At 49.3% G+C, this 26,881-nt stretch overlaps 2 protein-coding genes across 4 annotated transcripts in view; one reads left to right on the forward strand and one right to left on the reverse strand.

The window, feature by feature from the left end:
• The window catches only part of rdx (BTB/POZ and MATH domain-containing protein rdx), a 261,129-nt gene extending 238,929 nt beyond the window's left edge, over window positions 1–22,200 (reverse strand). For both annotated transcript variants that reach the window (XM_077627967.1, XM_077627966.1), the window contains exon 1: window positions 21,773–22,200. The gene's annotated coding sequence lies outside the window, so the exon portion shown is untranslated. The remainder of the gene's footprint in view (window positions 1–21,772) is intronic.
• Window positions 22,201–22,377: 177 nt separating this feature from the next.
• Dtd (D-aminoacyl-tRNA deacylase) lies at window positions 22,378–26,722 on the forward strand. Of its 2 annotated transcripts, none has more exons than XM_077627977.1 (2): window positions 22,378–22,501; window positions 22,904–26,722. In XM_077627977.1, the coding sequence occupies exon 2, from the start codon at window positions 22,961–22,963 to the stop codon at window positions 23,480–23,482; it is 522 nt and encodes a 173-aa protein (XP_077484103.1). In that variant the 5' UTR covers window positions 22,378–22,501; window positions 22,904–22,960; the 3' UTR covers window positions 23,483–26,722. The 2 variants fall into 2 exon arrangements, with proteins under 2 accessions (XP_077484103.1, XP_077484105.1); XM_077627979.1 differs by having other exon boundaries at window positions 22,412–22,517.
• Window positions 26,723–26,881: the final 159 nt, after the last annotated feature.

Here is a 26,881-nt window from a genome sequence, read left to right on the forward strand (position 1 = left end):
GCGTATATGGAGCCCAGCCGTAAAGAGCGTGTAAATTCACAGGCCCAGCCGTGCTTCGGCAGAGTACGAATTGGCATGTTCGGCTCAGTCAGGGGCGTAGACAGAGGGGGGGACTTATGGAGCTGGTATGACACGATTACAAGACATAAAACTGAGCAGGGCACTAGGCACAGAAGGGGAAGCAAGCAGGACGAGCTCGCCCTGTTTCCTTCTCTCCCTGTGTCTTGTCCGTGCTCAGATTTATGTCTTGTAATCGTGTCTGCCACGGTTGTTAAGACATACGAATACATTATTTTATTTAAAAAAATATTTCACTTGTCTAGACAGCTGCGGTACCGTTATCGAACACACAATGGTATTGTCAATGGCAATGCAGTTATTATTGTTGCGTTCGATCCTTCCACAAATTCTATCAGGAAGCCGCGCATGCAACATGCAACCCCCCTCCCATCCCCCTCCCCCACCCCGACCAAAATTTCTGGCCACGCCACTGTGCTCAGTGGGGAGCAATAATGTCAGGGAGATTGCAAACCAATCTAAGCACTATAGGTACCAGACCTCCGTGGGTCGATCGCGATGTCGGTTAACCTCGAACAAACGAAAAACAAAGAACTACTCAGCGCAGCTCAAAGAAATTTGCGCAACTTAACAAAATATGCATGCGCCATACATGCGCGAAATATGGATGTGTTTTGTCCATTAGACGGGAAGCTATTTACCTCTAATATGCCCATATTTAGCATTTTTGGTCTTTTTTTTTTTAGACCGCCGATTCAAAATAACTCTACATTTGAGCCAAAAACCGGCATGTCCCTATACAGAGATTAACATTTCATTTCAAATGTGCAGAAGCAGCCCTTTTTTGTCGCAGTAGTTTTTTTCCTGCACGCAAAGAGGCAAGTCGAACAAAAGTATTGCTCCATGCACTTGGTCACTCCAAGAATTATTGCTGTTAGGATCGCATACCGATGAAACGTAAATACACCTATACTTCCAATGAGCTCCGTCTTCTGTCATAAACGGGAGGACGCTGTGAAAAATGGCCAGTGGCCGCGCAATCGTCTGAGCCCCGCCCTAAGCCGCTGCAGGAACATGCCCGGGCACGGCCGCACACTGAGTTTTGAGGGCCGGACGCAGGCTTTAATCCGAGGGCGTGAGCCCGCCGGACTCGGGCCCCGTGCGGTGCTCTAGCGCCTGCTGTCTGCGCCTTACACAACCGCTGCCCACGTGGCCGGTTGGGGTGATGGAGGCTCACACAAGCGAATCGACTCCCATCCGTAGGCAAGACTGCACGGGAGCCCAACGGGCGCGCACTGTGCCGCAGCCGAGAGGACGCGAGCTGCCAAGAACTCGGGTGCATGTGCGGGGGGCCCCCGCCCACGGACGCGGCTTTCAGGCCTTGGCAGCGGCGCTGGGAGGAGGAGGAGGCCAGAGCGGGCAAGGCCATGTTTAGTCATGCCAGCCCACTTCACATGAGTGCGTGCGCTGCGTTTCTTCGGCGGCCGGCCTTCGGGGGCGATCTCCGGCGGGGGAATAGTATGCGTTGCGCGTCGTGCACAGCCAACTGGCGTCACCCGAGGGATTATTGCGCGCTGGGGGAAGGCCGCGAGCGGAACATGGCGATTCGGAGCCAGCTCTCGAGTGGGCACACCGCACTCGTGGACGAGGACCGCCTTCCGAAAGTCGGGCTCGCCTCGGGCAAGGCGGCAAAGCCAAGCGAATCGCGGAAGAGGGCGCATGCAGCGTGAGCTTGTCGCCGCGACGTCTGTACGCATGCCGCGAAGGACGAAATTACTAACGCCCTTCAGTGAACATTGGGGGGGGGGGGGGCTGCAGACAGCAAACAGTTTCCATGGCAGCAATAGTTTGCGCTCATTCACTGCTTGGGAACGCACACTGCGCATTAAGCATTGCGATGGCCAGAATACTGGAGCACAGAAAACCTTATTTACGAAAAGCTGCCACAGCCACGTGCACCACAACGCTGCAGACTGCAGGCCCTTCGCAACATGAGGAGCGACATCGAAATCTACACCGGAGCAGCGTAACGACGATTGCGGCAGACGGTCGAGCCTCATAAAGTCCACACAAAACGAGGACAGAGGCGCAGTTTAGTGCCCTTCTTTTATCGGATTCTCGTCGCCGCACGTCCGCAGAGCTGTACACTAGCTCGACCTAAAGAAACTGGAGACGACCTGCCTGCATGACACCGCCAGAAGAAGTGCAGGAGCTGAGCTAGAAACACGGCTGCACGCCGAACGGACCAGACCAGGCCTTCTCTCACTTTGCTGTTCGAGACGGACTACATGAAGGTGCCGCTCCATGTTCCGGAGCGCTCGCGCACGATTGCTTCAAGGTTCCAGAGTGCGCAGGAACCATGGTGGCAGGAACGATATAGGCAGCCCTTCTTCGCCCAGCCTTTCCCGTTGACAAAAGAAAGAAAAAGCACACGAGCGGTTCACAAGGCTTGTTCCAAGCAGGCCATCTTCCCTCACTGCTTCTCGGCGCCTGAGACACGTAGGCGCCGACACTGCCTGGCAAAGCGCCCTGCTTTGCAACAGCGTCCGAGATCCGGAATTGAAGCGGCGGGGTGTCGTGCTGGCCGGGCTGCGAGCGATCGCTGCTTACGGCGTCCTTGCACGCCGAGAAAGATGGGCGAAAAGAAAGGTCTGGGTGCGGATACCTCGGCCGCCATTTCGCGGTGTCGACAGCGCTTACCGCCACACACACACACACGCACGCAGAAGAAGCTGTTTCTATTTAGACGGACATGCAGAGGGGATTGGGTGGTTGACATTAATTGCTTGGGGAAGCGCAGCCCGGTAACTGCCTTTTCTTGTACGGTTCACCGCAACTGGGCTAGGTGACACGTGACCGCCACGGAGAAGAAAGAAAGCCAGCTGGTGCGTCTCCCCCCGATATACGCATGTGCACTCTCGAGCGATGCGGTTACGCACAACGTCCGTTCTTGTCCAGTCGATACAGCGCTTATGAGCTGCCATGCCGAGCTTGTCGGAAGCGCCCCCAGCGAACTTGAGACTGCTCAGCTAGACCACAGGCCGCAGAGGCAAAGTGACGGCAAGCACACTCGGCGCCCCAATCGCAGTGCACACAAAACAAAAGGCACCGGAAAGGGGAGATTTATACAGCGCTCGTGTGACGAGCGTTAAAAGAGAGATCATCGCCTCTCCTCTACACGAAGCTCGCTGCACGAGCGCGCTCAAATGCCCGCATAAGTGGAGTCGAACAAGCGCGGATGTATACGGGACGACAACGAGCACGCGGATTCAAACAGCGCTCAAGTAGGCTACATCCGTGAGGCTTTTTATCGACACAGGCAGAACGGTGCGAAAGCATTACCATCCCCATTAAGAGAAAAGACGGAGGTGTGCCTGTGTGTACTCGCACACGGTACAGAAAATCCCGGCGATGGAAAGATAAATAGGGTGACGTCATCAAGCGGCCCCAGGACGCACACAGCAGGCCGAGCACCGCCATCTCAGACAGTCGTATACATGTTCGTTCGTATATATATACCTGTGCCACTGACTGACCTCAATGTGGCGACACTTATCCCGACTACGTTCGTACCAAAATTGTGAGCAACCGTTTGTGTACAGCCTACCGGGTGGTGTGATACGATTTATCGTTGCATATGATATAGCTTGCATGCATGAGCTGTCAAGTTGGAGGCCAGCTTGCGACAGGGATTCGAACCGACGACACATGACCTCCCGGACTCTACTTCTTCCCCTAAGGTGCGGCTGAAGTGTCCACCGAGCTGTCAGACAGCTACCGCGCCATTTACTTTCCTCAAAAAACAATATTCGCATCAAAACTGTGACACGTACAACCGTTCGTCGTACACCGCTGCGAGTGGTGTCACACGATTTCTCTTTGCACACAGCACACGTCTTTTAGTCATGTTGGAGGCTAGCTCGAGACAGGTATTCCAACCGACTGTCCGAGTGCTTCACTCGGACGCTCGTGGATTCCGCGTTTGTGGAATCAGTGTTCGCAGGCGCGTCTTTATTTCATTTTTCAGTGCGCAACCTGCGTCGAGGTCGAACACTCACGATGACACACTAAAGAAACTTTCGCCTCCACAGCACGTAAAAAACCCCTGATCTTTTTTTGTATCCTCTTTCCTGTTTTTCGTTTTTATTTCGCAAACACATCATAATAGCTCCGAACACTTTTTGGCATTCGCTAACTATGGAGCAAGGCCGAGAAGGACAGTGCAATCGCCGTCGTCATCACCACCGTAGTCGTCCACGAAGAGCAAGGCCAGCAACTGCCACCGCAGAATTGAATTCAGATGCTCATATCTTATTACACTGGCCTATAACAAGCGCGATTCCATACGCGATTCCATGCGTACAATGAAATCTAATCAAGATGCCCGCTGCCTTCCTCACAGCGCCCTCTAGTCACTCTAATATCTGGTGATGACAAAAAGAAATCTCCCCCCCCTGACTTTCCTGTACGCACATACAGCACGCGAAAAGCAAGAATTGGACTGTTCACAACTAATGCAAGGAACATGCAGTCCTCATTTACGCTTCCTTAAGAGTACAGCCATAACATTAACTCTATACCTTTCTTTACCAGTGGGTAAATAGTAAGCTTCCATGGGCACAATTACTACTGCTCGTGTTTTTCCCAATCACAATACATGGCTCAATATCAAAACGAAACGCCCCCGACGGTTAAGAATATTCGTCAAAACTTCACATAGGCTTGTCATTCTTTTAATTTGTTGAAAAATGCACATTAGGGAGCACTGTGTTACAACTAAAAACTAATCGAACAACCACCGCTACTGCAGACGCACTTTTCATTCCTTCCCGATTTGTTTCACGTACCATGAAAATTTTTATAGATTCTATGCCTCACTTTTAATAAAAATTCTTCATAGGGCGTCACCTATGCCGCGTGTAACTTTTGGATACAAATCTGCAATGATATGATTCAGTAAAAGCCTAAGAAATGAAATAAAAAAAAATGACGGTCAATTTGCGTAGCGAGGCCAAAAGCCAAATGCGAGTTGCTAGCACTTCGGTTCCAGTGATTGGATCCATTGCTTTACGGGTGGAAGTCGTTCGGATGGCGATAGTGGTTGCTACCATGTCTCCTGCTTACGTATGCGCGACTGAAAACTGCAACGACTCACCGTCAGACCACAGTGTGCCATGCGACTACGGCCCATGGACGTATATGCATGCCGCTTTGTGCCGCATAGGTGGGGCCGGCTTCTACCTTTTCCCCAATTCGGGGCTAAAAATCGAGCGACATTTTTTGAGCTGAACTTCGGGCACAAGTCGGGGTTCTCAGCAAAAAAAAAAAAAAGAAAAACTGGTATAATATAGAGCGTTTTTTTTTTTTTGCGTGACAAACGAAATGTTTCTTGCTCATTGTTTTTTAAACATAGAAATAGCAGATTGCACTAAAAAAAACCTCCATAAAACAAGATATTTCTTCCTTCTCATTTAGCATTCCGCCACGCATATCGTCTCCTGCGCAACACTGCAGCGTCCGTCCAACATCTAGCTGCCCTTCCGAAAGCATACGCACACCACAGCAACCGTTTTAAACACACAAGATCCTCAGAACAGGATATCGTCAGCATGGGTAGCACTTGACAAAATGACGCCAATAAGCTCGTGTTTTGGCCTCTCGCTCCAGAAACCTATTCTTCGAATTTGACCTCAAATGGAGTATATAGCATCAGATGTAACATACGTTAAAAGATAACCCCAATGTGGAGTACAGATTTGTGATACGAGAAGAATTACTCATTAGCGTCCACCCAAGCGCCACCATACGGCTGAAAAGGAGAGCCCTACAGCTTTCACAGAAACTTGGTCGTTGTAGAAGAATCCGTCCTGGCCCGAAATTCCAATTCGGGACAACCGCCTCACTGGACAGCCGCTCTACCAACTGAACTAACCGTGGGACGGTTAGCATAACGTAGGGCGAGAGCGAATTTATAAAGAACTCAAAATAGGAACTCCACAGAAGGCAGCGAGACGGTGGTCCCGGGTTCGAACCCCGGACTAGGACGAAGTTTTCTTAACTGTGCAGTTTCTGTGGAAGCTGTTTCGCTTTCCTCTCTAGCCGTATGGCTGCGCTTGGGTGGAAGCTAACGAGTAATTACTCCCTTATAATAAAAGAGGCTTAAAGTCATCAATTAACTGAAAACACCCCTCTAATAAACATCAGATATTCACTGATCTTCGTGCAGTGTTTTCTGCTATGCGTACTACGCATAGCATACGCGTAGTTCGCATGCTATGCGAACTATACGTTCTATAAAAGGCTCATTTTCGGGTATAAAACGTATTTAACTCAGTTTACAACAAAACTGTTCGTGCACCACGTACAGACAAGCGGAACATATGCAAATCACCGTCCGTAAAACAGCCAGCTCGCGTCAGTGACCTGGTGCCAGTCACCTGCAGCATTCGTGAAGCCAGTTTCTCCGCGACATGCGTGTAGCTTAACACATCAGCTGACATCAGCCTGCACTTTGTTCTATACAAGCTGCTCAATGACGTGCTCAGAGAGAATCGAAATGCGATGCGCCCCGCTCCGATTTCGTCCGCGCATCTACACGCCGCTTTCGGTGTGTAGATGCGATCGCCTTTCACGCCGTCGGCCAAGCCGCTGCAGTATGCCGGTTGCACGCCCCGTTCCCGCTCTGGAAGGAGCGGCCAGGGCCCACAAGGTTGGAATACCATTCTGCACAACGAAAAACTACTTTCACTCGTTTTTTGCCTCGGACATCCGACGAGTGGAATCACCTTCCCGCACCACTGGCACTAATTAATGATCACCGTTTAGTTCAAGATGCATTAGCTAACATTGTATAACTAGCAACCTTCTGTAATATTGTGCTCATATTATGTTTTGTTACTTTGCATAACCCCTCCCCTCTATAATGCCGTATGGCCCTGAGGGTATTTTAAATAAATAAATAAATAAACAAACTGTTGTCCCACGAAACCTACCTGAAGGACGCGCCGCAGCCCGCTGTTCGCGAAGTCGACAATAAAAAAATGGTATGGTTTGGCGTAGTTAAACCTAGCAGACTTGCGAAAACATGTGTTCAGACTGGCTGGCTCATGGTTTTGCTTTGCTGGGTCGTCGGCACGTCTGGTGAGGATATTAGACTCGGGTTTAAGCTGATCTTATCTGTTCGAGCGGAAGATGGAAGTTGACGAAGACGACTATGTGCAATGCAGAGCACGAGAGTGTGTTGTAGTTGAACACGAGGCGTGATCGGCTGCGGCGATATTAATAGTGCTCTCGTGCAATGACCAGCGAAGCTGATCTGTTCCCGTTGCCTCGGGTTCGAATCTCAGTGGGGGAAATATTTAGTTATTTACTCAGGGTCAAGGCTTTAGCGATGACCAGGCTTTTGCAGCTTTGGTCGTGAAGTAGATCTTTCGCTTTACAACAAATACTAGCAGTTCCCTGTGCTCGCTTCAACGAACTTTCAAGCCCACGCTGTCTGATGTCTCGTTGAAAGCCCTGCGCACGACGGCAGCTGTTTTCGGTTTCCGCACTAACAGGCACGCCTAGCTGCGCAGACGCTTTCCTATAGCCTGTAGTCAGTCCGAGCGGAGTCGTGATCGAGACATGAAACGGGCGCGGCCGGCAGCGACACTATAGTTAAACCTGACGCCCACCGCTACAGTCTACGATACACCTGTAGCGCGCTCTCTGCGGCATACGCGTAGCCGACAGAAAAAAAAAGAAAGATAGAAAAGGGGCCAAATGAAAGCGGCACCGGAAGAAGGAGGACCAGGCAGGGGCCGTGGCAGTCACAGCGGTCACACGCGACCTCAGCACCGATGCAGACAGCGTACGCTAGCAATCTCGGCCGCGCAAACGTTTCGTCGCACTGCTGAAGGCTGGTATTGCAACCATTCGCCACGGCTGGCAGCAGATCAGAGTAGGCAACTGCTGGGCAAACGAGGCAAAGCGTCAGAGCTCAGATGAAAATAGGCTTTGGCTTGCTTGCAACGCGGAGGTTGCCACGAGTTTCAAGTTTCGTATACTGCGGTTCCGAGACGCGCCGTCGCTGTCGACTACGCATATACATATATATGTATGTATAGCGGGTCCACTCGAGGAGAACTTTAACAGAGCGGAAGTTATGAGAGAGAGCGAGCAAATATTAAGCTCCGTTATTCCACTTAATGTGGAAGGCGCAGGGAAGGCGAGCGCGCGACGTGAGCAGACGTGTGTCTCTTCGGCTCCATTTTCGGCTGGGGCCACGTCCCAAATCATTCTACCCCGGCAAAACTGGCGTCAAACGAGCCGGAAAACAAAGCGGAACGCCTGGACTCCGAATTCGTCCAGGTAGGCCGACTTTCTCTAAATTTACGGCCGTTTTTCGACCGACCACATCGGCGCCGTCGTTAAGCCTAACGGCGTCGCCAACGCCTGACCTGGTGGAATTGGCCCTCCGAGGACAAGATGGCGACTTCCGCGCAAGAAGTGCGCGGCTACGACCCTGAGGCGATGTTGTGGACCTCGGTGCCCACCACCGGAGATTCAAATTCGACGGTTACTCCCAAAATTCGGAGTCAAGCTTTGCTTCAAGCGGCTGCACGCCGCTCCCAAGACAAAGCCCAGATGGCGGCGTTCGGCGCCGCCCCGGCCGCCGGTTCGTCGGTCGGAAACGTGAACGCTCCCGCGACGCGCGCCACGGGAAGCAAGGACAAGGCGTTCTCGAAGTGGAAGCCGCGTCCAATGCCCAAACCAACACCTGAAGACTACGTCATAGTTATAAAGCCCAGAGAAAGCGTTTCTCTTCACGAGGCGTTCACAGAAACCGGCTACGGCACTGCCATTTCAGCGTACCTCGGGTTGAAACGGGCCCGCGCCATCTCCGTTCTACCCTCACGAGAGCAAAACCTCATCATTGTGCATACCCCGGACATCGAGCCGGCCGACCAGCTTATCGGGGACTTCGCAGTAAATTCCGACAATGGGTCGATCCCGCTTCGGGGTTACCTAAGACAAGACGGCGGCAACATGTGCCACGGCGTGATCGTGGTCCGTAACTCGGACACCACGGAAACTCTTAAAGACCGAGTGTGCTGGCGCGCCGGCACCATCCTGGAAATCCGGAAGTTCGGGACATCCAACAAAGCACGCATCACTTTCGCGGGTAAGGAGAAGCCCCGTTACGTACATTATGACAACATGGTCGTCTCTGTGAGAAACTACTACAAAACTATCCCGGCGTGCGGCCAGTGTGGGGTCGTCGGGCATCGCGCTGATGCGTGTTCAAACCTGCGATCGAACACCTGTGGACTCTGCGGATTCCAAGCTCCGCTAGTGGAGGGGGTGCGGGCTCCTCACAACTGTGTTCTCTGTGCGGCGGCTCCCATGCCACCAACTCTCGTGACTGTGCAACAAAATTCCGCGCACCCAAGACGAAAAAGAAAAAAACGGCGTCCAAGAAGAAAAGCCGCTATCTTGGGCCTCCCGGCGATCAGCATGGCCAGGAAATCTCCAACACCGAGAACCCACCTACCGGAGGTGCTGCAAAACAGCCATCCAAGGTGTCGCCACCACACGGCGGACTGGTGAAACAGTCGACAGAAACGCGCGGTGATACCAGGGCCTGGGTCAACGCAGTCAAAAATGGCCACCAGGTGAGCGGTTCGGGTGGGGCTGCTTCTCTCTCCCCCCTTTCCACTCCCTTTCCAAGGGCGCATAGCGCCAAGCAAGATCAAATAGCAGCACTCAGGGCCCAAAATGAGATGCTGCTTAAGAAAATTAACAAATTGGAATCTAAAATCAACCAGTCTTCTTCCCCCCTCGCCTCCCGCGGCTGAGGTAATGGAGAGTGAGCTCGTGGTACCGAAGGCGGTAACAAGTTTGGAGGCCACATTCGAGGCCCGCCTCGGAGCCACAGAGGCCCGATTCGCCGCTATAGAAAATCAAATTTCAATGATGGTAAACGCCATCTCCAAATTGCAAGAGACAATCCCCGCGATGATTGCCCAACAAATTGCGAATTCCTTGCGCTCCTCCCGCAGGCCCGGCGATCCCTTACCCGGCCGCCCTCACAAAACTTCTAGACGCACCCCCGAGGTAGCCGACGACGACAACTGCTCACTCTGTGCTATGGAGGATACCCCCCTTCCTGCGAGTGTTGGCTCCGGAGCAGTGTCAGTACAACCCCTCCTCAATCTAAATGACCATGGCGAGCAGCCCTAAGATCAGGCGCTCCCCAAGAACCAATTCGGCCACCCCCGTCCAAATTGTCCAGTGGAACTGTCGGGGCTTCCGTTCTCGCGCAAAGAGGGCGGATCTCCGACTTTACCTTTCAACTTTCGATTCTCTTCCCGCGGTGGTTGCCCTCCAGGAGCCAGGGAGTGGCGTCACCCTCACAAATTACATCCCCTTTCAGCAGGACCCCTCTTCCTGCGTCTGCGTGCATAAAAATTATACGGCTAACCTAGTTGACTTGAAACTTTACACAGAATATTCCTATGCGATGGTGACACTTCTTCCGCTCAAGAAACAAGATGCACCACTCCACGTACTCAACATATACTGTTCCCCCAAACTCAAAAATGTAACGTTCGCAGCACTCTTTAGCCGCGCTCTAAAGGCTGCGGGCAGGGACCCCCTGGTGATTGTGGGCGATTTCAACGCCCACAGTACACTATGGGGATACGTGCGTGAAGAGAAGCGGGGACGCAAGCTAGCGGAACTCGCGTCCACGCTGGGCCTGACTCTTCACACTGACCCTGCATATCCAACGCGGCTGCGTAATTCCGTGACCCGGGATACATGTCCGGATCTCACCTTTACCAAAAACATTGTACACGCAGAATGAATCAACACCGAGGAAAACCTCGGTAGTGACCACTGCCTTATCAATACCACCGTAAGGAATACACCATTGGCAAGACCCCACGCACAAGCTCGGCTTCCAGACTGGAATAAGTTCCGGCAAAACTACATCAATTCGGCGTCTATCCACGAACAAGGCTACCACGCGTGGGCACAAGGATTGGTTACACACCTTCGTTCGGTGGAAACACAAATTCAGCTCTCGGAGGCCACTCCGGAGGTGGACAACCACCTTCTGCACCTCTGGGAGGCGCGGTACAGCCTCGTCCGCAAATGGCGCCGCCAAAAACGTAACAGAAAGCTCAAAATTCGTATCGCCGAGCTCACCCAGCGAGCGGCAGAGTACGCGGCCCAACTCGCCGACTCGAACTGGGTAGACCGCTGCAACACGGCGGCCAGAAAAATGTCGAGCCGGAGCACGTGGCGCCTTTTCCGCGCCCTAATTGACCCGACTCAAACCCGCGCCGAGACACAAAAACATCTCCAACGAGCTATTCATAGCTTCGATGGAAATACATCAAAATTATCATGCAAACTGCGCGACCAGTATCTTTGCACTAAGCAGGACCCCGGAGGACCCGCGTTCTCGTATGCAGGTTCAGAGAACGCGAATCTGGATCAACCGTTCCAGTTGCATGACCTCAAGGCGGCCCTAGCTAAAATGAAACGAGGCAGGGACAAGATAACTGTGAAAATGCTTGCTAATCTTCCCGATCCCGCCTACGAAACCCTCCTCGCTTTCATCAACTCGATCTGGCTTGGTGAGGCACCTTTACCAATTGAATGGAAGACCGCCCTGGTAACTTTCATTCCGAAAGCCGGCAAGAAAGCCGGCAAAGCCATAAACACAGACAACCTCCGCCCCATCTCCTTCACGTCTTGCGCGGGAAAGCTGATGGAGACCATGGTGCGGGATAGGCTGTCTGGGTTTCTGGAAAATGAACATACATTCGCAGACACCATGTTCGGTTTCCGCCCGCAGAGGTCCGCTCAAGATGTTCTGCTTCAACTCGACCGAGAAATTCTCAACCCTGTCGAATATCCCTTCAACGATAAGGCAGTACTCGCCCTTGACTTGAAGGGGGCTTTCGACAATGTCACACACGAAATCATCCTGTAACATCTCTCCCAAACGAACTGTGGACATAACACGTTTCAGTACATCAAGCAATTTCTCTCGGATCGACGAAGTTTCATCCGAATACAAGACGAAGAACACGGCCCATATAACTGGGAACGAGAGGAACCCCACAGGGTGCGGTCCTCTCGCCATTACTTTTCAATCTGGCCATGATGAAACTCCCGGCTCAGCTGGCGAAGGTCGAAGGCATCCAGCACGCGGTGTACGCCGACGACATAACCATCTGGGCCAAACACGGATCGGTTGGAGACATTGAGGTCAACCTGCAGCAAGCGGCGGAGATCGTGGACGCTTACGCCCGCCGCTGCGGCCTTCAGTGCTCACCGTCCAAATCCGAATTTGTGCACATTCGCCCGTCGCTTCAGTGCGCCACCAAAATGGAACTATCTCTGGCCAGCGGCCCGATACCCGAACACGATGAGAGTAGAGTACTTGGTCTCCTTATCCACAAACATCGACGGGCTGATACCACACTAGCAAAACTGCGCAAGGTGGGGGACCAGGTGGGCCGGATGGTCCGCCGGGTTTCCTACAAACGCGAGGGGTTACGGTGCAGAGACGCTTTGCGGCTGGCGCATGCATTCGTGACCAGTCGAGTCCTCTACTCGACTCCTTACCTCCACCTGCGCAAGTTTGATGAGAACGCCCTCGAAGTGATTCTCAGAAAGATGTACAAGCGTGCCCTCGATCTCCCGATCACCACATCCAACCAGCGTCTCATGGGCCTGGGGATGGTTAACACATTCGCGGAGATCCGGGAGGCGCACTTGACAAATCAATACACAAGGCTTTCAAAAACGCCGTCGGGTCGCCGCCTATTAGCCCGACTACACATCCACCACCCAACACTTACGGAAGAGCGCGTACGCATTCCTGAAATCTGGAGATACGCCCTGCACGTACGCCCTCTTCCGGCCAACATGACACGTGACGACCACAGTGGCAGGCGCCTTGCGCGGGCGGAGGCACTGGCCCGTCACTATGGGAACAAACATGGCATCTTCTACGTGGACGCCTCAGGCCCTCACCATGGGGGGTGGTACACGGCCGCAGTCGTCCACCAAAAAATCGTGGTGAATGGCCTAACGTTCCGAGCTCAAGACATAACACATGCGGAAGAAGTTGCCATCGCGTTAGCCGCCGCAGACCAGGAGTCGCGAGTGATCGTCACCGACTCGAGAGGGGCCTGCAGAAATATTAAACAGGGGTACATTCCTCTCTTTGCGCATCGCATCCTTCAAAACAGTAACTACCTCGGGGCCCCCGCGTCTCGAACGATTGTAAGGGCTCCAGCTCATATGGGCCTCGAAGGCAATGAAACGGCAGACGCCGCCGCCCGCGCGCTCACTCTCCGGGCAACGCCTTCAGACCCTTTGGATACGGATCCCGAACCCAATCCGGCCCTCACTTTTCGAGAAATTACTGAATTATTCCAATTCGGCCATGCAATTTATCACAAGCCTTGTAAGGGCCTCACAAAGGTGGAGGAACGCACACTCCTCCGCCTTTACACCAAAACGCTGCTGTGCCCGGCAGTTTTAAAACACTTTGATCCTGCCTGTACAGGAGAATGCCCACACTGTGCGGAGAAGTCTTCGGACAACTTTCACGTGGTGTGGGCATGCCAGTCAACCCCCAACCTCGCCCCCGAACCCAACCCCACCCGGGAGGACTGGGAGGCAGCCCTGCTCGGCTGCTCGGACTTAGCAAGCCAGAAGGCCCTGGTCCACCGAGCCCGAGTCGCGGCGGTCGCCAATGGGCTCCTGTAATGAGCAGCCCACCTAGAGATTGCGAGAGGTTGCTCCGGCTACCTCAAGCTTCCTCCCTGAAATAAAGTTTTTCACACACACACACACACTTACAGCGCAGGGAAAGCTACGGGCGCGAGCCGAGCCACATACGGCTTCCAGGCACGTGCATGGTTGGCTCGAGGGCGCGTGAGAACTGGACACCACTCGTGGAAGAAGCCTCGCGCTACAAAGTTCTGAGACGAGGCACAGGAAACAATAATGGCACGGCTGCCTCCTGAGGAAGGTCAACGCCCGACCGAGACTCAGGAGTAGAGGATGTGCGCCCTCGCACTTTACACCTGCGATTTAGCCACGCATTTCGGAAAGCGCCACAGACATGTGTGCACAGGTAAGGTAAAGACTGGCTGAGACTTAAGGTGGCGTTGCAATGCTTTCAGCTACGCCAGGCCACCGGCCGCTGGTCTTCCCTACGATCACAGTCAGTGGAACGCGCACTGATAAATCGCAGCTGCCGGACGGTTGGCAGTGTCCGGGCGTTGCCCTTTTCTCGCACAGATGGATGCAAACGGGAGCCGTCTACGAGAAGAAGCCTCCGCCATGGAGCCACGCAGTTTCTGCGTCACGGGCCAAGCGGTCTTCCCGATGGTGGAAAAGAACCAGGATCGCTGAGGAGGTGAGCCAGCTGCCGTGAAAGGGGAGGACGTGTCCCACGGAGCAGAGTACCCGCGCGCGGAGGGCGGAAAGTTGCGAGCAGTGGCGGATTTGTAGGAAACTCGCGGTCCCTCCCGCACAGCGGATCCCTTCAGTTCTTGCATGCATATTGTGACCGCGCGAACGACAAGGGAAGCAGAAAGGTCGAGCGAAAAACGAACCTTCATGGAAGCCAAACTGCACAATGCCGAAAATTACGGGGAGAGCGTTTTCCCCAGGAGACATTGAAGACATGGGCTAGTAGTTTGTTGAACTCATTCGGTCTACATAATCAAGCGAAGCTGTGATTGTGGACATGCATCTTTACCAGAGGATATTCACCTCGAACAAACCCCCTAACAGCATTTCCTACCAAAGTTGGGGTTCGTCGAGGGGAGGATTTTAAGGAGGGGGTCGCCCACCTAAGATGAGGAATCATGCTGAACCCCGCTTTTAGACGAAAAAAAGTCTGAAACACATGGTCCAAAAGGGCCCTGCCCAAGCGGCGCCCTCAGGAGTGGCCCATAAATCTGCCCCTGGGTTCAGCCTGCTTCATGGAATTATAGCATTTCCATGTCACTATATATGCTGACCTTTCCTGGCAGGTAGTAAAAAATGTCCCTTAATGTGATAAAGAAGAAAAATGGGGTCCGTGACTTACGAGGCATTTGCAGCCATTACATGGAGCACAACAAGCGGCTGGTTCAATTAACTGTCTGAAACAGCTGAATTAACCCTGCCAAGCTGAAGTCCAGTAACTTTGCCAGCTTACCTCATTTTATCCTCTCCAACCTCGCATACGAAAGTGCAGAGATTTCCACCAACATGCACTGTTTGAAGGGAGCACTTTTGCATGACGAAGGGATTTGCTAGCCTGCATCATCTTACACCGTGTGTCACATGTGGTAAAAATCAGTAACTGACCTTTTTCTGTGATGCATAACTACTACATGGTGCAGGATAAGGCTTTAATAAGTGACTGGTGCTCAAACAAACAAAAAAAGTGTCAGCCTTCACGCTAGGGGTGTGTGAACAGTACTTTTTCCAAACCGAATCGAATATGAATACTGTAGCATTGATACTGATTCAAATATTAATTGTATAATGAGAGAACCAAATAAGGTATGAATCAAATATTTTTTACAAACATTTGGTACTTGTACAAAAATTCAGTGAGAAATTGTAAAAAATGCAAAGCACTGCGTTTACAGTTTTAGCTGCATCTGTTAAAAGACTGATCTCTATTAGGGGGTCACAACACATTCAGTGCATTAACTTCACAAATGTTTTAAATGCTCAGTCACAACCAGAATAATGCAGAGTACACTTTGCTGTACTAACCATGCTCGCAGATTATGTGCAGGAGATAGGAAAGTGTTCCATTTGTGCATGAAGGCACCAGTGATATTTGGCTGCAAATGTATTACGTGCCACATAATAGTTGTTAGATAAGTCGTGAGAGGAGGTTCATAGCTGAAGCATGCTCCACATTATTACAGATGCTGCTGCACTTTCCGGGATGCTAACGTGCACCTCTATTTTGGTCCTGAGCACTTTTTAATCCGTTTACCACAGCCCCGCTGTATGCTTAATGACAACTGACCAAAACGTGTAAGGAGATCATGGTGGAAACAAAAAGATCATGAATCATAGTGTCAGAATTAAGCACTGTAACACTGAAGAAAGGAGGATTTATAATTTTAATTTGGTATTCAAAATCTATAAACAACCTTGAAATGAAATCTTGCCATTATCAGAGTGTCTCCCCATGTGACCACACCTCTGTAATATAGTACATGAGATCGGATATACAGAGTTAAGCGCATCACGTTTTTAATGTGGAAGCATTATGTGTCCCATCAGCACAAAAGCCAACAACCGTCACCGTCAATGGCACGAAATTTGGATGATCTCAGAACGCCGGTGTTCGAGGTTACAACACACATGTAAGAAACACGTGTGTCATGAATGGCGAAATGTAACATATAAAAGTAATGACTCACAGTCATTCTGTAATGTAGCATAACTCACCACTTTACAAGTAACGCAATGTAAGGTGAATAGAGTCTATACAAAAAAATATGCACAGTCATGCCTTATAGTCACAGTTATTCTGCAACGTACCATGACTCAGCACTTTAATGATTTCACATTCTTACATGTAAGCGTCTATGCCAAATTTTTCTTTCAGAAATGTTTGTCATATTTTATTATAGTGTACGCTCTCTCCAGAGTGCCCTTCGATAAAAAACAATTTTCCTATCGAATCACTGACGAAGTGCTTTAAGCTTGTTGACAGATGGCACCACAGCGTTTTATATTTCTTGGTTGAAGTGGCAATCACAGACTACTAACATTGTTATCAACGAGGCGGACGTCAATTGCTGTAACGGCTTTGGGTGTGGAAACTCAAATGAATGCTACACTATACTAAAACTAATTGCGGTCTGGCACGTAGGACTAAATTAATTTTTAGTTCATCGTTAATGCCGGCATGAAGTCACTATCGCACTTTCTGATCAAGGTTTCCAACCTCAGGATACAAAAAAAATGCGTGCATGCACCGACAGAAAAATTCCCGTCTAAGAATCCTTCATAGTACTGATGAAAAAACCACCACAGAATCATGCGCCTTCGACAGGAAGTCTTCGGATGCGCCAAAAAAACTAAGCCTTAAAATTGAGTAGTCGACTCCCTTAACAACATATGGCTTTTTGAATCAGTGAGAATGCCACAATTTTTTTAACCAGTCATCTTTTTAGTTGAGAACAGTGCGACTCCATTTGTCTATAAACTTCCAGTTCATGCAGACAGTCCAGTCCACTTTGCATTTCAGTGGTAATTGGCATGCAAGAACCACAGCTATAGTCGTGATTACAAATATTGTGAAGACTGCTTGCCCCAGATGCAGGTAAGGCCACAGAACGATCATCCAAAAAGTGCACTGAAAAACCACAACTTGCATATGCCAACAGGCAACTATGTTAAGCAAGATTAGCAAGCTAATTAATTAGAATGGAACCCACGTGGCAACAATGATAAAGGCAACAGAGGCAATGAAAAAGTTGCCCTCTGTGTTTGTGCATATCAGTATGGAGATGTACACCAAATTTTTCGCAGCATTTTTGTTCTTTGGAATGTGTGCAAGCCATTAATAAACATGGACCACCACGTATAATCAGCTTGGGCCTCTTAGGTAATTAATAAATTGAATTTCTTCTCCCATGTGCTTTTGGCCTTTGCAACCAAATAGTAGTAGTTGCAAGCCATTTGCAGACCAAGTGATGCATACAGAAACTGCTATGTAATTGCTGCTTCCTTAAACAAACTTGCTCCAGCCCTTGCACTACACTGCCCATGGAGCGAGAATGACAGCATTTGAACAATGAGTGATTAAATTGCAGTTTTGGTATGCTTTATGTGATATGAAGCTTTCTAGTTACAATTACTGTTAGGCCACATAAACCAAACGTGCAGGGTGAACAAGATCAAGCCTTATTGATTTCTTAAAAATAGGTGCCGAGAGATACCAAATCCACTGCAGCACGTGGACAGGGATACACAAAGTTAGATAACAACTGTCACTGCTACACAATAAACTAAAATCAATTAGTGAACTTCTAGTGGCTGCAGTAAACAGGCATGTTTACAGTAGAAACTAAGAGGCAGTCAAATGCCTACACAATTTCATTTGGTAGAATTCTCCTAGCCCACATGTGTTCCAAGATATTCAGAGCCAAATTTTCACCTTAATCCACGTAATTGTGCATGCAAGGTGGTGATAATCAGCATGAAACTCCTCCAGGCATGATGCAGCATTTCATCTGCCAAAAATGCAGAGCGACCAGTGAAGCTGGTAACCGTTTTTCCCTGTCACTTTCAGCTATAGAAATGCAGAAATGGAAAAAACGCCCGATGCAACAGTTCTGTTGCACTAGGGAGGAATTTCATGTCGACTGCCACTGCTTTGCATGCGTAATTATGCAAAATCAGTGGAAACTTCGGGGCAAATATCTCGGAACATGCGCGTTCCAGAAGAAATCCACCAAATGGGGCAGTCTAGAAATGTGATCGCCTCTACGCTTCCAATATAAACATTCACGCTAGGGGCGGTGGCTAAAAAGTTTTTATTTTTTATTATAGATACCTCAAGGGCCCTTGGGTGAGGGCTTTACATGCAGGATTAATTAGGTGCTTAACGATGACAACTGACATCCTGCTTTGTGTCGCTTTAGCCGCATAACTTATGTATGGAGGTAGATTTCACATACGCTTCAGTGCCAGAAACCAAAACTAAGTGAAATTAGGATGTAATGGTTAGTTGATCCAGATATCTTTCCTTTGCATGAACTGTCAAATTTAAATGAGGCAACTAACTGTATCTTTAAGCACATCATGTAATAGCTGTAGCAACTTTCACGTTCTCAGTTTCTGCCAAGGAGGATTCGTCTCATTTCTAAAAAAACTAAACTCCTCGTATGTTCTATTACAAACTTCTGTTACAAACTATTTTGTGGGGCACAGGTAAATTCTATGTGGTGATCCGTGCTTACTAATGTGTTACATACACATCATTCCAAAGATTTCACTTCAATCACTTGAAGACTAGGCAATTTAATTTTCTGTCCACTTTCGAAGATTCAGCACGGCCGCTAAAGCCGAATAAGCATGCAGACAGAAATCTTCTTATCATCTGGCATTCCAGTTGTATACCATCATACATACTAAGCAAAAAGTGCTTGACATTTTCACAGTGACACTGCTCTGTTGGCACCTGATGCTTTAATAGCATGATGTTGCTCTTTTGAATGTGCAAGCATGCCATCCACAAACAAATGGAATTCCTAAAAGTATGTGTGTAACGAGTAAGAAGAAAGAAAAGCATAGTATAAACCATGAGAGACGGTGAGAAAGGCCTTTTCATCCCAATAAGGAAGAAAATACCCACTTAGTAACATAGCTTGTAAGTACCAACATTGTCCTGTGAAGTATATGTGTCATGCCCAAAACAGTGCTGCCCAATTCGGAATACCATGAATCACTAATCAGCCCACACGTTCACATTGCCACGCAGCGGTAGCCTAGTCGTCCGAGCCTCAAATGCAAGAGGTGTACGTGGTTCAATCTCCCTGCTGCCGGGTAGCGTCTCTGGAGTGAAACACTTGGAAAATAGTTTTTTCTTTTTTACTCCACCTTGTGTAGCCGAAGAATACCTTGTGCCATGGCACTTTATGACCACAGCTACCCTTGCGCCATTAAAAACCCATCATCATCATCATTCCCGCTGAAACTTTGAAACAAGGCTAACAAGTGATTTTGTGTGCTTTTCTTTAGACAGAATATAGCTTTCACTACACACCATCTTCTCTCATGTCTATTCCTCCACCTAAATCTCTCTTACTTTCTGTGTCGGCCACTATTCAGGTGCCCAACAAGTATGCGGCATTTTGCATTCCTCCAGTTTTCCTTCTTTTAATTACATGTAAAAAAATTAACCACTATAATCACCTAGCTGCAGACACAGGATATCGGGATATCTTAATTCACAGTGGTGACCGTAAATCATTTATCACTACTAACGCTCTGCATCGCAGTTAAAGCTTACTTTCTTAAACAGTAGGGTTATTTTTTTAACCTATACTTCGTGCAAGCTCGTGTAGGCCAGTGAAGGGCGGGGCTACAGCTATGACGTGAGGCGCTGCACTCATTTGCACGAGCATCAGCCAATAGCGTGATACCTAGCGTCGCCGTCCTCGGGTGCCGACAAGCATTGAACGTTTGCGACGTCGTAATATATTACAAGATGAAATAAAGAAATATATACTGCAAAACGTTTTTGCATGTTGTTTATTAAGTAAATAAATGCAATGGGCATTTTTGTTTCCCCTCAAATGGAGCGCAACACACCAGTTGTATCGTCTGTTCAGCCGATGCATGGATGGAAAACTTTATTTGGTCCTGCAAGTAGTGATAATCAACCACTAAGCGGGCCGCTCCCACGACGGGACCGAAAGGCCAAGGCTCACGGCCACGTCGTGAGCCTGCTGGACAGCCCAGAATTGTTCATCCAGGTCCGGGCTGCGAAGTGGACGCGTCCTTGATCGCCGAGTCTTCAGTTCTTTCGCAAGACCAGAGCATATGTTCGAGCGTGGCTAAAGCACCACAATCCTGGCGATAAAATTAAGGCTCTGTATACATCTCAGGATAAAACATGTTCAGCCCTAGCACTGTGCATGCGTTGCCGTGGTTTTTCCTCCACTTGGTTTCGACCAAGTGTATATGGATTCGAAACAGTGAGCACCCGAAGCGAACAAACAGCGCCGCAATATGTGAGCTCGTTTTTCTCTTGCTGCTGGCAAGAAATGAAGTCCAATGAAAACATATCTGATCAAGCCGCTCATACACTTACACGTGGTTGTAATACAACACGAGCGAAACGGGCATATTTTACGGTACTTTTGATCCCTACAAGTCTGCCATGCGCATGAAGTATCATCACCGCTAGGCGCGGTGTCAAGAATTTAGTACCACTACCATCCCAAATAAATTTAGCCGCAGTAAAACCTTCGTTTAACAACAGGCAGCAAGAAGTCAGGCGAGAAGCCGAACGCACGCGTGGAAGGTGGAAGGGTACGTTGCACCACGTTCATATCGCACATATTGACGCGTATCTGCAGAGCGCACTAGCGGACTGCGAAATAGCGTTCAGTGCGAGCTGTCTTGCAACATCGTCTGCTTCGTTTCCGATAACGAAACCACGACTGCGAATGCACGCGAAAACACACTGACGCGACAGGCACGCGTAGCCAGTTTGCATGCGTAATCGCACCCTTGTTTCTCGAAACAGGACGCGCGATTCTGGCCCCTGACGTCGCGGCGTCCGCGGGTGGCGATTGCCGCACATCTTATGAGGCCAAGTGCACGCCCCAGACCTCCGGGTGCGAAAAAGAACAAGGCATAAAAAGACGGCACGCATCCAAACAACAGGAACACCCGCAGATAAGACATAAAGCGACTCGCCAGGGTCGCGGGCACCGTAGTTTTGGACGGACCTCGAAGGTCACGCCAAATGCCGGCGAGAAATCCCCCGGGTAGCACGCCTGTTTCTAAAAACCGCGGTGCGAAGGCCAACTCGTTTCGTAACGGGAAGGCCGTGAAAACGCTCGTAACGCGGTGATTAAGCCTAAACCTTTGAGGAAATCAGCTGGCCTTGGTGTTGATGAACTGGTAGCAAGCACGTAGGTGTTCTCCTGCGTGCATCATCACGTGGAACTGCTTCCGACGCAGACTACTCCAAATGCGCACTTACTATTTCGGCTTCCGCCTGATGAACAGTTCCACGATCACAGGGCCACTCTGCGCCCACACGAAAAAAAAAAATGCACTGCACTAAACGGTCCGACAGTACCCCAACTCCACTCAACGGGCAAGCAACAACGCTGCTGCGGCTGCTCTCGACATTCCGCCTGCATAGGATGAGACAGCGCTCCGGCGCATGCGCGGTTGGCACTCGCTTGATTCTTTTCAAAGCGCCTGTTCTTTTCTTTGCTCTCTTAGAGCTGCTTTGACGCAAGCAAGAATCGGCGAGATAGTCTTCGTCACTTCACCTTCGAAGAAAATGCAGAGGCAAGAGTGGGCTAAAGAATAGCAAGGCCAACGAAGTTAGCAAACCTTGAAGTCAGCGAACACACACAACGCAAGCAGCAAACGTGATGCTGCTGAAGGCCTGAAGCAGACGAGTACGGGCGCAAAATTATCCTGATGTTTTCGGTCCGTCACCGACTTACGTTTTAGTGCTGAAAACTGAATTTTTATTTAAAAATTACGTTTGTTACGTGATATTTGGCTTTGTTGCTCAAAACCGTGTATTTTGTATTAATATTGTCAGGCTAGACATTGTGAGGCTATCCTTAGCGGGATCTGTGATAACGATTGGCATGCTGGATATAGCAACCATGGTAAAAATGGCGGCGTTCTAGTAGCAGTTTTTTGTTTTCAGTTTTCGTGGCTTCCAAGTTGGTGTGCTTGAAACTTCACCGTAAGTGTAGATACAGGTGGTGTGAGAGCTATACTTGTTTCTAATAAAGTTTTACTTGCGCCTAAGCGGCAAAGCTTGAATCGTGACAGTATGGTGCCTAAGTGACAGTTCGCTGAGCTTTGTTGGTTCGTCTCATCATACTGGTGGCACTCGCGGTTCATTCTTTTCTTTCCGTGGCGCTCGCAGTTATTTGCGCACAGAGTAAAGTGACCTTGGTTTGGAAGTAGAATGAACTTTGGTAAGAAGGCTCCACATTCCGGTTGTATGTATTCGCACTCAACCCCACTACATCTGCGCTAAAAATGACGCACGTACTACTTTGGAATCGTACAGCACGGCTTGCAATCGTAACTTGCCGCTGAAGTGTGGAGCATGTATGCCTTTTTTTTTTTACCCTTCCAGGAGCACCGCTACGAGCTGAAATAGAAACCCGCCTGTGTCTAACGCCACCCTGTTGCGATGCGCGCCGTCATCCAGCGGGTTCGATCGGCAGCAGTACATGTCGACGGACGCCTAGTTAGCTCCATAGGCCGCGGCCTGTGCGTCCTGGTGGGGATCCACCGCGATGACACCGAAGACGACATCGACTACATCGTTCGTAAGGTCCTCAACCTCAAACTTTTTGACGACGACGGCGGAAAGCGATGGAAGCAGTCAACGAGGGACCTGCAGTTCGAAGTGTTGTGTGTGAGTCAGTTCACGCTGTATGGCACACTCAAGGGCAACAAGCCTGACTTCCACCTTGCCATGGAAGGAGACCGCTCAAAGCAGTTTTACGAAAGGTTCCTGCACAAGATCAGGGCAGAGTACCGGGAAGACTTGGTGAAAGACGGAGAGTTCGGAGCGTTGATGAAGGTGGACATTCAGAACGATGGCCCCGTGACTTTGGAAATAGAGTCGTCGGCTTTCCGAAAGGCTGTGCCTTTGCCGCAGGAGCGCGGGGAGCCCGACGGCGGTGCTGCTGATGGTGCAGTACCCTGATTTAGTCTTGTATTGAAGGACAAACTTGCACTGCCAGCTTCATTGTGTGGTGGCGTCCACGTTGTGGTGCTTTCTAAACGGCGTTAAATGAGTGTGTCACCTCACTCTGCTCTAGGTGCTTAAATATGGTGACTAAAGCTATACCTTGGGCACTCTTGAAATGCAGTTCCATTTTTACACGGTGACAGGGCGAGGTGAAGAGGATATTTATGAACACTGGCTCTCTTTTGCAGAGATGATGACTTGCGCATGTTGAGACAGCATTGCTTTTAAAACAGGAGGAGGTTTGTTGGAGTCTGTAAGCTTTTGTGATGAATGCGGAGATCTTAGTAGCTCATCTCGGCTTGGAACTTGGGAGATTATGGCTGGCTGCTGTTTGAAAGCAAGTGGCCAGCTGGTGTGTGGAGGTGCTTCTTGCAGTGTGCTGTGGGTCACGTCCTGCATTTGTGCTTGCCTTTCAGCGTTCATCAGGATGAACAGAATGCCAATTCATTCAGCACACCAGTGTAGACAGTGTGTTCTGTGATACTCAGAAGATTGTGTCATGGGTTTCTTACTTGGGAGTGGTGATATTTTGCTGCATGATGGAAGAAATGTTGTGATTTCCTCTGGCTGGAAATTCAGGTTATTTACTGTCTGTGCTTAGTATAGAGTAAGCTCATTAATTCAAACAAACTTAAAGGGACACTGAGGAGATTGAAGTTAGTCTGTACCGGTAGATTTACCATGTTATAATGACAGAGATGATACTTTCACTGAAAACTAAGTGTTTATACGCCAGAAAAGGACACAAATTGAGATGCAGTTGTTGTCATCACTGGCCAGTTTTTCACAATAAACTGTGGGGGGTCAACACAATTTTCTGGGCGCAGATCCGAGAAGTTAGGCTACACAGCCGTTCACTTCAAAGAGGTGATCATAGCGTCCTTTTAGAGCGCAGCTCTTAAGTGCCCGTTCGTGGGTTGAGCAGTGGGTCCCGCTGCCACCATCAGCATAACCCGGTGCCGAACATGAACACAAACACATACGTGCTGTGCGGGCACATAGAGTACACACCGCTGTCTCTGACCACCGATTCCATAATTAGAAACACGGCTGCAGAAGCGGAGGTTTGGTTGTGGCGGCTGTTGTGAAACGCGCCCATGTGTCGCCCACACGCTGCCTCCCACGATCCCCCGATTAGCGAGGCAGTCACGCGACGCTCCTCTCTGTTTGCTCCGGCGGCTTTGAAATGTGCCACACGAGACAGATTGTCCATGCCAGCCACGCCACTCAAAGCATTCTATTCCTAATATAAATCATCTACCTATATAATCATAATACAAAATAGTCTCGGCAGTTCTTTCTGAAAAGTGACCCAACCGATGGAAGTACTTCGTCTGCCGCTGCTGCTAAATGACCTGTCCGACCAGAGGCTTAGCACCGCCAAAGCAGAAGCTAAATGCCGCCGCAGAGACAACCCTGTTTTTCGTGCTGCCAAAGCAGAAGCTCATTGCCATTGCAGAGTGGGCCCTTCGTTCACACTGCTGAAGCAGAAGCTCATTGCTCATGCTTCAGTATATTGCAAAATCAAAACACCTAAAGAACTGCACTCAAATTTCTCATTAGGGAGTAATGTGATCATTGGTAAATTTTTTGGTGTAGACGTCATGAGTTTACATCGAGTGTTGCAAAGATTTTTAAATGCAGCTTTCTCAGCAATAAAAGTGCCTTTTGCTGCCTGACAAGCATCAGCATACCAGCCGATATAATGTATTTTGCCAAGAACACTGATTGGGTGAAGTCCCTTTACTACGGCGTCCCTCATAGTCACTTTGGGATGTTAAACCCCGTAATCAAATCCTTTAAGTTGAACTTCCAGTTTATTCGAAGTAATCCTTTGGTTCCATCAGTGCCAAGCATATTAAAAAGACTTTCCTTGATTTGAACTCCACGTAATTGAAAAATCTTTTGCTCACTTTTGAGTTCAAACTGCTAGCTCTGTACTTTTGTCAGCACCATTTATCTCCTATTCAAATTTGACTTCAAAAAATGGTATGCACCTTGTGGCCTTTTACCTTAACCCCAAAGGTGCACTAAAGAGGAATTTGAACTTTTTTTACCGCGGCAACTCAATCTACACGTTCCGAGAATTCTTAGAAACTGCGAATTATTGTCCTGTACGGCCGATTGCCCTAATCAAATCGGATTAAACGTCCCGGCTCCCGCCTTTTTTTTTACTCGACGCGGTAGGTAGGCGGAGTCAACCAACGCATGTATGCCTTTCACCCAGTCCAGTGGCGGCTTCGCTTTTGCTTTTATTTTGTTTTTTAGGTTTCTGTGGATAGACAGTTTAAGTCACAGACAATGTAGCCGCAAATTAGGTCCACGGAAATAAAAATACACGTGGACTCTTTGATTTATGTATCACTCCGCCGATGGCAGAGCAGCAAGCCGCCATGGGACTGGCTGACGCATTTGTTGACTACTCCTACCTACCGTGCTGAATTAAACAAAAAGGCGGGAGCCGGGACATTTAATTCAATTTAATTAGGGTAACCGGCCGCACAGGACCATAATTCTAAGTTTCTAAGAATGCCCGGAACATGTAGATGCAGTTCCCGCGGTAAAAAGACAAGTTCAGATTCCTCTTTAGTGCACCTTTAACGCCCTAGCAGATTTGGACAAGCCAGGCTCGTCGTAAGCCGACTCTCATTTCTTGCTTCTGATGAGTCCAGCTCGTTGCTTGTCTTTTGCCGCTCTGTGTCCAGTTTAAGGTGAGTAGGGCTCGTACAAAGCATTTGTCTGGCTTGCCAAGGGATTGCAGCATGGGCAGTAAAAGACCATTTTGGTACCATTTGTGAAAAGAAACGTGTCCATTAGGGGGTTAAGACCATAAAAATTAGCTGTGGTTTAAACTTTGGTTAACCCTGGCGAGACGCGAAAGCTTCCTTTGCATGGCTACATTCACAAACGCCACACACACTGCCGAATAGATTGTCTGCAAAGTGTCGATGAAATGCCCGATGGGGCAGTTGCCACCTGCCACGGTGGGCAGATTGTGATGACGTCAGTAGGTCACATGACCTGCCACGTGACACCTGTCACATGACTGCACTGACGCTGCCCTCTTGAAAACCTAGCATAGTGGTTTTCGCTTCAAAAGTAGTCAAATTTACAGCTGCTGATCTCAACGGATTCACTTTCAGTTATTCATTCATGGTGCGATATGCTGAGAATAAACATGGCACATCAAGCTTCTGCTTTGTATCATTTTGTCTGTAACTTAAAGCTTGAAATTAAAATGATGCCGTTTATGAAATTTCACATGATAACGAAGCATCATCGGAACACTGTCATGTTGGCATGGATTTGCATCATCAGAAGTGGAATGTATGCATTCTTGGTTGGAAAAAATGC

This window comes from Amblyomma americanum, chromosome 6 (genome assembly GCF_052857255.1).
Source record: "Amblyomma americanum isolate KBUSLIRL-KWMA chromosome 6, ASM5285725v1, whole genome shotgun sequence".
NCBI lineage: Eukaryota > Metazoa > Arthropoda > Arachnida > Ixodida > Ixodidae > Amblyomma > Amblyomma americanum.